Here is a 14,069-nt window from a genome sequence, read left to right as displayed (position 1 = left end):
TTTAATTGCCTTCCTCTTGTTCTCAACTTCTTCATCCAGATTCATGTGCCCAAAGGTGATTTTGATTGTTTTAACGAGCAAGTAATACTCTGTTCTCTATCGATGTGTGTCTTGTCTACATGTACACATGCTTTCTCAGCATACATACAGTTTGCAAACTACCTTATACAAGGCCCCTACAATGTAGCGATGCTTCTCCTGGAGATTTGAAATCTTTGATTTTAGTTCCTTAATTATGTTATGTTGTTGGCCATATTCATCCTTCTCAGCTATAACCTTAAAAATTTCCATTAAACTGTATCAGAGATTTCCTTCGGGCTTACCTTTGAAAAGACACTGTGGAGTAACTGAGCAAATTCAAGAGTGAGGACATCTGTGGACCAGACAAACTTGTCCATTTAGAAGCCTGTCCTGCCACTGGTTTGATTTTCAGTAGCCCCAAGTTTCCTACTTTCTTCTACTAGAAGTTACTCTAAGGGGTATTTATGTCACAACTGCTCAGTTATGTAACTCTATGTGAGGTCAGCTTTAGAATTGATACCGACAGTTCTGTTTTTTTTTTTTTAACTTCCAGGGATGGTTGTCATCCATCAGATGGGACATACGGCCGCTGGTACATCTACAAATGGTATAAAATTCAAAATACCCGGGTTAGTGTTTCTAAAAGAAGGCGTCTTGCAGTATGTATTGAGTGTCAACAAGCCTGTGCCGAGGGTAATGGACTCCACAAAGTGGGAACCTCAGTCAACGCCCCCAAACAGGAGACAGGAATGTGGGGGAAACTCCTAGCAGCTAAGTACCAGCAAGCAGTGCTGCACACCTCAGGGGAGCCATGGGTGAGGTCGCAGGTAGGAGAGCCAGAGAAGAGGTGCTAGGAGCTGTGCTCGCATAGACTGCATGGAAAGGGAACCATGCAGCCTGGGGTCTGGTTGGGCTGGGGCCAGGCCAGGTCGGCGCCAGGTCTGCGCCAGGACGTCCCTGGCTTAAAAACACATTGCTTTGCACATAGTGGTGGAGGCGCCAGGAATGGAGACAGGGTTCTAGTGGTCTTAAGTCAGTTTAAGATTTCTGGATTTTTCTGCCAAAATAGTAGAAAAACTGCAAGGAAAAAGCATTGTCAAATGTTGGCACATGAGCTAAAAGCAGGAATCAATTGAGGTGAAGAAAACCAATTTTGACCCTGTTGGGATGACCCACAAGGACTTCGAATAGAGGGTGGGCCTGATGGAGTTAGTCTCCGGAAATCAGTGCCTGTGGAGACAGCCTGAGGGCGCCAATTCTTAAATCACTGAAGTAGGTTTGGAAAACCAAAGGTGAAAAATCGGTGAATTTTTTGCGGGTCTGGAATGAAGACTGTTTACAGCCACAGCCGGCATCGGCAGTACCCCTGTTGTTGAACACATGAAACAACTTAGCTTCTCTTGAGCCTCGGCCTGGAGTGACGCTCTTCTCCCCTCTGCAGCCGAGTGGGCGATTCCCCGATCCCGGGGGCCGGCGCCTACGCTGACGACGCTGCTGGGGCAGCAGCGGCCACGGGCGACGGGGACATCCTGCTGCGCTTTCTGCCCAGGTGAGGCTTCCTCCAGCCCGACTCTCAGCGCTCCTGAGAGGCCACTGTCCCTGTCAGGCCAGAAAATAGTGCTTGAAACCTGCGTCCAAGCTCTTCACCTCCTATGCTGAGGTCGAGGATCACTCAGATTAAGTCATCATCCTCTCTGAAATGGAATCATATTTCTCACTCTGCTCTATTGAAATAATTGACGTGAGGCCACCCAGTGAAGAACAGGGGTGACTGATGATGAGAGCAGGAAGTGCGGTCGCTGGGTGGGATTAGTTCCGGAAAGTCGTGACAACAGCAGTGTCACTCTGGCCCGGTGTGTTTCTCCCATCGCTTGTCCTCGCATTTCTAGGTCAAACAGAACCTCTATCCTGTGTGACTTCTGGCTGTGAGGATAAAGTAACAGTCTCTCAGCCAAAGCCAAAAATAATAGCCCTCACCTGAAATTAAGGGGCAGGCTGGGTGAAAAGTAGGCTTCCGCCCAAGGGTCATTTGCTTGGGTGTTGGTGCGGTCATGGGAGTTATGCTCCTGCTCACATGTGTTTTCTATCAAGTGTGATGGGTGTGACAGACGTCTAACTGCAAGCAACTAAATTTGGGGTTGGTTCTGTGATACTAAAGTTTCACCTTGTTTAAACCAGCTACCAAGCTGTAGAATATATGAGAGGTGGACAAGATCCAACCACGGCCTGCCAAAAAGTGATTTCAAGAATTCAGAAGTATTTTCCAAAGTTTTTCGGGGCCGTCATATGTGCCAATGTGACTGGGAGTTATGGTGAGTTTTCTTTGCAAATTTCTTGGGAATTTGCATTGGTGTGAAGCCTCCATGTTGCTAAAAATAGATGCACTTTGAAATATTGTGTATTTTATTCTGATGCAATAGAAGCAGGGACCCTATGGAACAGGCACAGAGCAAATGCTCATTGATCTGTCAGAACCGCTGGTGTTCGAAATATACTCAGAACCCTCTGTTGGTTGGCTGCTAGCAGTTGGGACCTAACCTTTGGCCAGGACTTATCTTTGAAGTGTGTGTACAGTATAGTTTCAACCTCCAGTACATGCTGAAATGCTAAACTATCAAATGTTTTTATTAATTAGAGGTACAGAGGCTAACTTTTCATCCCTGTTTATTTTCCATTCATCATGTAAGTGTCGCAGCCATTTAGTCTTCTTGGGGCTCCCAGGTACAAATGCATTCCCCATTAGTAAACCAAAGAAGTTAGCAGAATTATTTTTGCTCTGTGTTTGAAGCATATCCTTTGCTTCATTTCCTTTCTCCATGAGCCTATTACAGTTTCAAAGCATTTCAAGATCAACCACTACTTTTTCTCATTAGTGGATTTTCAGATGGGGAGGATATACAGCTCTCTAATCAATACCACTTTTTAGGTTAGACTGCTTAATATTGTTCTTTGATCTTTTACTTCCCACAGTTCTGTGTTTGAAAAACTTGTGAGGAATTCCTTATTCTTTTTTAAGTACTTAAATACAAAAGTCAATATAAATTATGGGGGGAAAGTCTTTATGTGTAAAAAAGTGAGGCTCATTGATTCCTCCCTAATAAATAAACCTTAGAAGAATCATAGTTGGACTCAACAAGGTGTAAAAGTGATAATTATTTAATTGTAGATGAATTTAAAATCGACTAGTTCATTTTTTTTTCCTGGTAATGACCAGGAAGGCGACTGTTTAGGCATATGAGTAGGGGAGAAGCCACTGCTTTTATAGTTGGGGTGAACAGTGGGGAGCCAGGTCAGTCAGATAAACTTGATAAGGAGGAGAGCCCTGACAAATAACTCACTTTCCGTGAAAGAAAAGAACAGGAAGCCTGGGAAAATAATGAATGCGTGATGGCAATGTCTTAGCAGTGGACGAAAGCTTTTAGCTTGTGTCTAGGAAGAAAACAGTAAATAGAAACAATAGCCATGACAGCATGTGCACAGGATGAAAACCAGCCCACATTTAATGTGCGAAGAGATGCCTTCCCACAACACGTCCACTGATGGCCGTGAAGGAAGACAGCACTAGTGTCCGTCCGGTAGCGGAGATGGCCGTCAGGGAGCCAGGAGCCAGGCGAGTAGGCCGGCCTGGGCTGGTCACAGATACATGCATTCTGGGTTTGAGCAAGACGCTTTCTCTTTTCTCTGCCCTAGGTGCTGCTTGCAATAAACTTCCAACATTTACTCAGTTTAGTTTCATGGTTTATAATTCACTAAAAAATCAGCCAACTGAGGAAAAAGTAGACTGCATCTAATCCATCTTTTCTGTCAGCATCTATATTTAAAGAAGAAAGAAACAAACACTGGAAAGGTTACCCACTATTGTCATGCAGTGTGCCTCCTTTGTGTAAAATCAGCACAAAAATAAATGGATGCTGAAGTAGCACTTTCGTTTTCTATATCTGAAATTTCTTTGGTGCCTGTTTTTCTTTAAGCTCCGTGTAGCCCCGAGGATGATGGGTGTGTGTGTGTGTGTGTGTGTGTGTGTGTGTGTGTGTGTGTGTTTTGCATATGTTTAAATGGTAAGTGATAGTAGATGTCTGTCCCACGTTTCAAGAAATTGCTACTTTGGGGATTTACTTTCATAGTGATATAGGAAAGCCAAAAGAAACAATCTGTATCGGGTAATTACAATAGAATCGCCAGGTTTTTTGGACTCAGAGCCAAAAGTAATGAGTCACAATCCCATCTGAGCTGGTTGAAGCTCAGCGGTATAGCCCCACCTCTCTCACCGCTGGTTACCGGGGTAGATGTTGCTTCCTGGGGCTGAGAGGCAGATGCTGCTCACAAAGGTGCTCTGTGTTGCATTGAGCAGTTAACTTGATTTTCTGTTTTGTTTTATCCGCTCACGGTACTCAGCCTATGAAGGTTCTCTACCCCAAAAACATGTTATTGCTAATAATTTTTCATACCAGTAATTTCTTCCAGAAATGATTGGGGAACTCGATCTAGACCAGGCCTTTACTGCTGTCCTGTGCAGAGGCTGATGACTGCAGTTAGCCATCAGCTTGCTGTCCTGCGTGGTCTTGTTCCTGAATTTGAGAGCCGGGGCAGCAGCCACGCCTGTGCGAAGGCTTTGGGGATTCAGGACCGTTCTGCTCAGTATACTGGGAACTTAAAACTACTCTAGAAGATGAAATTTATTAAAGAGAAAAAGCGTCTTTTTTTTTTTTAAATGGAGAGAAGGTCGAGTATCAGAGGTCTGACAGCTGACTATGTGCTTGTTTGTCCTGAAACTGACAGCGTGCTTAACGGTAATGAGCGCTTCTCCGCGCGCATTATCTCACTTTATTCGACCAGAAGCCACTGAGCAAGGTAATAATTGGTGTCCTGAGTTAGCTGTTTCCCCCCTAGTAGCTGCAGTCCCAAAGACGTGCCTGGTGGCGGCTTTTGTTCTGTATTATCTTTTCAAGGAAGTTTCTGTACCAAAAGCCCGTGTGCACTGAGGCAGTGCCTCCTTCCCAAGGGGCTCTTTGCTGTGCTGCCCAGTATGGTAACGACAGTGTTTCCCCTTGATGCAAATCGTTGTCCCTGACAAAAAATGTGGGTGCTTTAACTGGGACCCAACTCACTGTGGAATGCCCACCGGAGCCCTGCGCTCGGCACCCGTGCATGGCCTTGCGAGCACCTGGCTGCAAAGCTCGTCTGCTCGCTGTGCGCTGGTGTCAGAGCCTCTGTCCCCGAAAAGGGGTGACTTGTCTTGGCCAGGCCCTGAAGCTGCGGCAGCGTGGCTGTCAGCCTCTGGAGGCCACCAGCTTTGACTCTCCAGCTTTTGACTCAACAGTCTTTAGTAGGAACCTAGGAACCCCTCTAATGTGTGTTATTATTACTCGCCACCCCTTGCCTGTTTGGGGTGAAGCCTGGCAGGCCTGCAGATAATTTGGAGACACGAAGAAAGACTGCAGCGTTACAAGCACCAAGCCTGGAGAAGGGTTTAACAAAAGCTGAGGACAAGCCTCTGAGATCGTGCACACACGAAAGTCGAGTCCAGCGTAATAAGATTTCCAAAAGACCCTCTGTCTTATCCAGGAATCCTATCTAAAACAAAAAATACGAACCTCATTCCTTTGAATAAACGAGCCAGTCAGGAATTCAAATGTTAACAGTTAGCACTACTACGGCATACAAAGAGTGGATAGATATGTCAGGCACCTCTTGGTTCTCTTCCCCTGGCTCCAACTATTCTGAGCTAAGTGGTTACAAATGCACATGTATGATACAAGTACACACAGACTCATCAAATAACAAACAGTCTATTTCCAATGCCAGCACTCACTTAAGTGATTGTTTTGGTTTCAGAAGTCAAATCAAAGGCCTGATGTATTTTTAATTGCAATATTACACACAGACTAAAATATGCCTTTAAAGCCCCTAATTTTTAATTGTTTAACTTCTTTTTAAATTGTCACTCCATCAGATGGTGATTGAAGCTAAGAACATAATTGAACTTGTTTAATATCTTAATGGTTTAATTAAATCCTTTGTGTTAAAGCTTGTGACGTAAATAGATATCTTAATTGGATGCTAATTATGAAGATAAATTAAGACCAATTGATGTCATCTTACTGGTCTTTAAAAAAAAAAACGATTCCTACATCTTTTAAAAAGCTTCTAAAAGGGCACTTTAAAAAAAAAAAAAAAGATTTATTTGTGCATACAGAGCTGGGGTACAGGCCAGAGGCTCAGGGGCGGCAAGAGGATTCGCCAGAGACAGAGTGGGGAGCAGAACAGGCAGATCAATGAAGTACACTGCTGAGGGGAGCAGTGGGCGGGTCAGGAGAGGTCTGCCGCACCATGTGGTCACCTCCGGGACAGGCGGGAATCGAACTCATGCGGAAGTGGCTTTAGCTTCTCAGTGCTGGGCTTTAACCCGCTGCGCCACCAGGGAGGGCCCTAAAAGGGCATTTTTAAATTTTATGTTTGTTTTCCTATTATGTCTTACTCAGAATAAGTGCATGAAGTCAAAAAAGATAAGATAATGAGGTCTGCAAACAAGCACAAATTGTGGCTCACAGGTCCCATATGGTGGATAATTTCTCACAACCCAAGGCCAATCAGTAAAACAGGGCCCTATTTCAGTACTTGGATAAAGTATGCCAGCGGAAGAAGGATCAATCAGTTGTCACCTTTGAAATGCATATCATGGATTTAAAGTTGCTATGATCAACCTATTTGCTTCTGAATTAAAGGGCTAAAAAGTATTTATAATTCTAATGCATGCATGGACAGCAACCAAAGAATTGGTGGGCTCATTTAAACTTGTGGTCTTTCTATGCTGTGCATTCAGTATCGGTGCTTATTTTATTTAATTGAAATTGGTTCCTAGAACGTAGATGGTGACAAAATATTTATGAGAAAATCAGATATTAGCGTAGATGTAGAAAACAAACTCCCTTCCAATTGCTAGCAATCTATTTCTCACAAACTTGTGCAAAATCCTTAAGCACCATAAATGTCAAAATACTTTATTTCCATTCCTAAATAAAACCAACATCATCTGTCTTCCTTTCTTGTTCTGTTCATTGTAATTAAAGCCAATTGAAAATCAAACTAAGGCGTTCAGAAAAGTATTTTCAGACAATCCAAGCTCACTCAATTTAGTTCTAATGAGGCTAAAGTAGTGTTGTATTAGAATCCTCTTTTGCCAGCAGTGCCAATTGTTAAATCGTTAAAGCCTTGAAGTCAGCCAAGGTGGAAGTATTTACACAATACATGTCAGCAAACACTGCAAATCAGGGTTTGTTTTTTTCACCTGGAGAGACAGTTTACCACTTACCCTTGTCTAAAAGCGTTTTGAGATGCTGTGTAGCACATATATTTCACACACACACAATGTCTTAGAGGAACTTTGCAACTTAGTGAGTAGCTTTTTGAGCACAGACTGGCTCTGTCACTAGCTGTGTGCTGTTAGGTAATTATCTTCTCTGTACCTGAGTTTTGTCTTCTATAAAATGGGAAGGAAGATACTAACACCTACTGTATACAAATGCTTTGGGGGACTTGAGGAAAATATTGAGAACAGTGTTTTATACAAAGTGCTCACTGCAAGGTGGTTGTTAATGTTACTTTCGTTACCTAGACTGAAGGAAGATATCAGACTTTAAATGACACCACTGAGCAATGGCAGTGATGTAGCTTGTACTATTACTTGTCACTAGTGGTATCTTTTTGAGCTTTTTAGCCTTCACATCACCAAATTACACACAGTATTGTTACTACTAGAGAAGCATATGCTAATAAACAAACCTGCTGGGATTTAAAAAGGTGGCATTTGGACCTCCCTGGTAACACAGGGGCTGAATCTCAGTGCTATCAAGCTATCACAGCCACAGCAGAAAGAGTTCTACCTCAGCCAGAGAGTGACTCACATGATGCAGAAGACCTCTCCTGTCTCCCCGCTGCTCCTCTCAGCAGTGTGTTTCAGGCAATCCACCTGTTCTACTCTCCCCTCTGTCTATGGTGAGATCTTGCCACCCCAGTTCTTGTATGCATAAATAAATAAAATAAATCTTTTTTTTTTTAAGTGACATTAACACATACCTACGAACTGCTACACCTTCTCCCATTACATCTCCCCTGCAAAAAAATGAAAACCAAGGCGGGAGTTCCTTCTGTGATATTTTACTTATAGGTGATTCATTTATCCCTTAATCTCTGCCTATTATTCAAAGAATGGCTCCTCACTCTTAATATTTAGTACCTTTTGGAAATTTACAACTCGAGATGATAGATTAAACATGTTTGTATATTTCCTCCTTCAAGATCATTTTAAAAGTAAAAATAAAATCACAATACCAAGGACATGAAAGGGAACAAATGCAAGACTTCCAAAAACATATTTGGAAGACAAAAGTGATGTCAGTAAAAGTAGACTGAAGAAGGTTATTGCCAGAACTGGGAAAGAAGAGCTGGTGTGCTCATAAAACTGGAAAGATGGAGAAGTCAGAAATGTGAATAATAAAAGGCAACAGTGAAAGGCAGCGCTAAAAACAATGGAACATGTATAGAGCAATTGCACACTCACGGAGCACACTTGGGATACACGAGGAGGAATGAGGAAAGCTGATCAAATAGTTTCTTTTCCCAAACGAGTTGCTTTGCACCTGGCAATTAAGGCCAGATAATTCCTGGCTCACTAAATAAAGGAAAGACTGCCTTGATGCAATATATATATATATATATATTAAGATTTATTTATTTATTCACACGCACTGGGGTACAGGCCAGAGATGCAGAGGGTGAGAGGATTCACCAGAGACAGAGTGGGGAGCAGGCCGATTGACCAAGTACACTGCTGAGGGGAGCAGCGGGCGGGTCAGGAGGGTTCTGCCGCGCCATGTGGATCTCCTCTGGGGCAGGCGGGGATCGAACTCATGAGGAATTGAGCTTCTTAGTGCTGTGCTTTAGCCCACTCCAGCCACCAGGGAGGGCCCAATGCTAGTATTTCAATTAAATATTATTATATTTAATTAAATATTATATTTTAATTAAAATTCATAACATACAAATCTATGTTATGAATTTTGGCTGTAGAACCCACAGCTATTTAATAAGGAATGCAATTTATAGGGTAATTTACATATACATATATGTGTATATTTATTAGATAATATATGTATATGCATTTATGGAGATATAAATAAGCAACCCATCTCTTATAGGACAATTTGCTTGAATTATCTGATATCCTTGATAGCTAAAAATATAAGCACAAGCTGTGATAATTGCTACTTCCGTCCTTAAATTTGGTTCATTTAAAAAAAACATTTAAGTGCATATAGCTCACCCAAGTACATCACTTAGCCAGATGTCGGTATTGGAGGAGAACCACTCGTTGATGTTATTTAATAAGATTCTCCAACATCCTATTGCCAACAAAACAAACCCCTATTCAATGGAGCATTTTCAAGCCAAATTACACGAGGAAATTAGAAATTCTTTAAAAAAGGGAGGCAATGAAAGTCTCTGATGTCATCTCGGATAAGAAGAGCAGGTGGGGCAGAAACAATTATCTGAACTCCACACCCTATGGCAATGCCCCACACCAACCCAGTTCCCTGGAAGAACTCAAATGCCCTCGAGGGTATCAGGCATTGAAAAGTTGTGAGGGCATCAGGCAATGAAGAAAGATGTAAAGTGTTTAGTGAGATCCCAGCCAGCTGTAGAAGACCTCAGGCTGAACTAGCCTTACTGAATCAACTGCAATGTCCATTAATTTGATTCAGAAACCCCCATAGCCAGTCCCACAGCAGCCATTGAGGTCTTTGCTGATTCTACATCACAGCCCAATTCTGCTTCCTTCCCTGTCTTCCGGGAGCTATGAGTTGGGGAGGAGGGGGAGGAGCTGGGGAACTCTTGGGACAAATAACTGTTCTCAAGTTGGTCGGCACACAGCCAGGCACTTGATTCCTTTAAGTTACTTGCCATGGACCTGTTAAGAGTTTGTTGTTCCTGTTGTAGAGGAATTACAATGGCTTCCTTCCTTCCAGTGTTTGTTTGCTGTGAGGCCTGTAAATATTACAACGGAGTTACTCTAGGAGTGGCAACCGGATGTCAGAATACAAAGGCTCATGGAGGTGTCTTCAGAATTCCACACAGAAGGGACAAACTAGCAGTGCAGTTGGAAAGGGCTTCTTCTTCCAATTGCACTGCTCAGTGGTTCTCTTAACACAGTCTGTCCAGCTGATAAATAAGAGGAGGAGACTTCATACAAAATCATCTTGTGGGGTTGATACTGATTGCAACTCAGCTTGCTGCTTTCTAGGGAGATGTTCTTAGACTCGTAATCTCTGAATCTTAGGTTTCCACAGATGAACCCACGAAGGGACCTAGAGATTGGCTCCTGTACACCTGGTGTCCAGAGCAGCAGCAGCAGTGATATCAGGGAGCTAATAAAGAAAGCAGGAACCCAGGCCCCACCTGGGCCCCCTAAGACAGTATTTGCATTTTCACAAAAGCCTTCCTTGAGTCACAGGCACATTGGAATTTGAACACCCTTAAGCTTGACACAATTGGAGAATTACTTGACATCTCTGGAACCTTTTCACAAAAGGGACAGGAATACACTGTAATGCATTGTAAGTCTGTTGTGGTGAGGACAGTTGATGAAAGACCTACTACGGTGCCGAGCATACAATGGGGAGTGGACATGTCTGAATGTCCCTCCCTTGCCTGCTCCCTCCTGCAGAGTCAATATTCTGGGACCCGTGGGTCCCATTTCCTGCCGTGGGTCTCCTTTGTGCTTGCTGGTGCCCCCAACTTCAGAAGAAAACAAACATAAACTATGATGCGAAAGCAGCAGCATATTTGAAAAATGAAGAAGTAACAGGAAAGTGGATGAGGTTAATCCGAACCTTTAAAGGACAGACAGACCCGTTAGACGTAAACCAGCTTCTTCCAGTCCTAGTGTCAGTTCAGAAAGAGACAATCAAACTAACATTTTTGTTTTTCATATTATCAAAATGATGCTTTTGCTCAGGGCAAGATGTGTGTATCCCTGGTGTGTTGTCTCAAAGCAGGGCAATTGTCAACCCAATTACCTATTAAGTGGTCTAGTCTTTCAAAGTAACCCCAAAGAAATCTATTTATTCCAAAGAGTTGTTAGGGGAGAAAAATGACTCCCAAGATATCTTTTTTAATGCTGTTCCATTGTATTTTGAGGTGATGTGTTCTGTCTTTTCCTGAATGTGCTATTATTCAAAAACTGCTCACTTATCTTTATGCTCTTCATTTTAAATTCCACTACACTGTGACTTTTCTGTAAATCTTTTATGAACAAGGTCTCTGGTGGGTCCTGTTTAATTGGTTAAGGATTATCAGCAGAGAACACTGTCAAAACTCTAGGCAGTAGTTCTTTTAATAAAAAAAAAAAATCACAGCACAAAACTTTTCCTGGGATACGATGTCTGGATGCAGATGAAACAAGCCATCCTCTCTTGCCCACAAATACTCTCTGAACCTGACTTGTCAAAAAATTTCAAGGGCTCCATTAGCAGTCATATTCTCAAACAGCTTTGTTTTTAAAAATGGAGTTATTTGTGTTGTGATTCTGACAAAGATGGTTGAGAGAAGGAAAGGGATTGTAGATCTTCGCTAATAAAATATTCTTCATAGCTATTCTTTCATGGTAGACTAACAGAAGGAGTCAAATGCAACCGCCTCCGAGGAGGTGAAGGGGTGCCTTCTGTCATTTTGCAAAGCCTAGCAACAATGTCATTATCCAGTGTGAAGAAGTGAATAGAAACACATGCAGACACCCAACTGTCACACAGACAAGAGTCTTCTTTATTATATATATACATTGCCCCTTGGTTATTGTCTAAATCAGATAATTCACGTTTTAGTCTATATTGACCTATCTCAAAACCTCCATCGCCCACTCCCTTTCCAGTCTTACCCCAAATTGATGAATATTTTTGAATATTTTGCATCCTTTCTCTGTTCAGATCACAACCTGTACATATGTTTTCATGTACCTTTGGGATGACCTCTGACTACTACATTTGGATTATGTTAATCCATAAACATAGAAGCGCTACGATAGTCAGTGTTAGTATGCTAAATTCTAAATGACTATGTTACCACATTGTGTATTAACATAGCTATTTTACATTGTATTTTAAATTACTTGTAAGTAAATTCACAATAAAGATTAAGCTAAAAACTAAAACGTGGGCACCCTTCATGACACCTTAAGTTGAATCAAGGGAAAACAAGCGGATTCTAATATTACTGTAAGTTGAATATTGTTGAGAAGATCAATTTCCTGTCCACGTGTTCAGATCAGGGATTCTGAAACCTAACACCACATCAGCAATTTTATGCTTATGTATACGTTTTGGTTCACCATTCTATTTCTCTATGCCATTCTATTGGATATAACATCCCTCTACCATCCTGTAGGAAGGATGTAAATGTTTTGCCAGCTTTGTGAAGTTGTTTGGAATTAACATTATCAATAATCAGAACAAAACATGAATATACAACCTTTCGACTGTCTTAATCTTGTTTTGGATTTGCATTGTATTTAACCATGTCTTCATGTCTGTGGTTTTTAGGTTTTAGGACAACCATTCACAGTCATTTGTATATTCAGGAAATTCATTAATCTCAACTCACCTATCCTTGGGTTTTCAGAAATCTTGTGTTTATTTGGCATCTCCTAATCAGTAGTTTATCGGGAGGGCTCTCCTACCACACATCTGCCATGTCACAGATAACTTGCTATAGGGGTGGAACCCGAGCGTCTGCTCCAAACACAGACACCTCCTTGAAAGCCCCTTCCCCTTCTTGTGAGATTCTTTTAAGCTTTGGGAGAATCGTTTCAAGAGTCAGGCAGAGTTGAAAGAACTTGCAACAGGACACTTTTAAGTACCTCTTTCACTGGGGAGATTTTTCATAAGCCTGTTCATAACCTCTCTACTTGGTATGCAATACAGAAATAACTGGGTAAGTCTCTCCTAAATTGAATTGAACTGACCATGGATTTGAAGTTACTGCCTTTCCCACTGAGTTAAAGCCAAATAAGTTGCCTCCCTGGGCCAGGCTTTGATCAGTAACACAGTACTTTCCTCTTCCTGACTCAAATACATCCAGTCCACGGCACTGGTTTTATTTAATGTTCTTGTTCACTTCACTGGAAATGCTTTAACTCTGGTACCTGCTGGCTGCGAAAGTGATTAGGATTTCATGGGACCAGAGCGTTTCATTTCTGGTAAGCTACACCACGGCCCATAAATTAATACAGGCTTATGCTTCAGCATTTACTCTGCAGGCTTGTTTTGAACTGAAAAGGAAAGGCGATTGAAGGATGAAGGCAAAAACGAGATGATCAGATGAAAAGTGAACAGTTGTACAGAACCTGACAGTGTGTATTAGCATAAGCACTTATACTTACGAGGAAAGAGAAACCTACACCACTGTACTGTGTTAATGCTGATAAGCATCATCTCTTCTTTTCAAAACCTGACTCATTTTACATATAGAAAACGTCTTACCTCCATCAAAACATATCAGTAATTTTAAATCTCCCTGAAAGCCAGTTTAGCAAGCTGGGTCCAGCCTTCCAGGCATTTCCACGAAGGTACCAGGGATGTGAATAAACGCTGTTTTAGACGCTCATCCAGTATATCCAAACCAGTGCTACCAGCCTGACCTCTCTCAACAGCAGGAGAAGCAAGAGACTCACCCCCTCTAGAGTGAATGAACCCCCCTCAAATAGCTAAAAACAATAAAAATGCTGTTGTTGGCAAAGTAAAAGCTTACAGTGGATCTTACATTATTTAATGGTGAAAGGAAATAAAAATGATATTTGGTGACACAAGACAACCACATGAAGTTCACATTTCAATGTCCATCTATAATGTTCATCTGTAATGTTCTTACTGTTTTGTGTGTTGTTGATGGCTGTTTATTTATTTCAGGAGCAGGTTGTGTGACTACAATAGAGATCACTGGAATATTTACTCTAGGGATCTGTACAGAAAAAGTTTAACTTCTATTTTCAACTGCTA

At 42.0% G+C, this 14,069-nt stretch overlaps 1 protein-coding gene across 1 annotated transcript in view; it reads left to right on the top strand.

Moving 5' to 3' along the window:
- Nucleotides 1–3,958, top strand: part of AGA (aspartylglucosaminidase) — a 9,597-nt gene extending 5,639 nt beyond the window's left edge. Inside the window, exons 5-9 of the mRNA XM_012724796.1 lie at nt 40–55; nt 575–650; nt 1,463–1,570; nt 2,200–2,333; nt 3,712–3,958. Coding sequence (XP_012580250.1) covers nt 40–55; nt 575–650; nt 1,463–1,570; nt 2,200–2,333; nt 3,712–3,812 — 435 coding nt within the window. The 3' untranslated portion in view covers nt 3,813–3,958. The remainder of the gene's footprint in view (nt 1–39; nt 56–574; nt 651–1,462; nt 1,571–2,199; nt 2,334–3,711) is intronic.
- The last annotated feature ends 10,111 nt before the right edge of the window (nt 3,959–14,069 follow it).

The sequence above is a fragment of the Condylura cristata genome, unplaced genomic scaffold (assembly GCF_000260355.1).
Source record: "Condylura cristata isolate star-nosed mole 26May11 unplaced genomic scaffold, ConCri1.0 scaffold00014, whole genome shotgun sequence".
NCBI classification, from domain to species: Eukaryota; Metazoa; Chordata; class Mammalia; order Eulipotyphla; family Talpidae; genus Condylura; species Condylura cristata.
The sequence above is the reverse complement of the archived record's forward strand: the minus strand, read 5'-3'. Positions and strand labels throughout refer to the sequence as shown.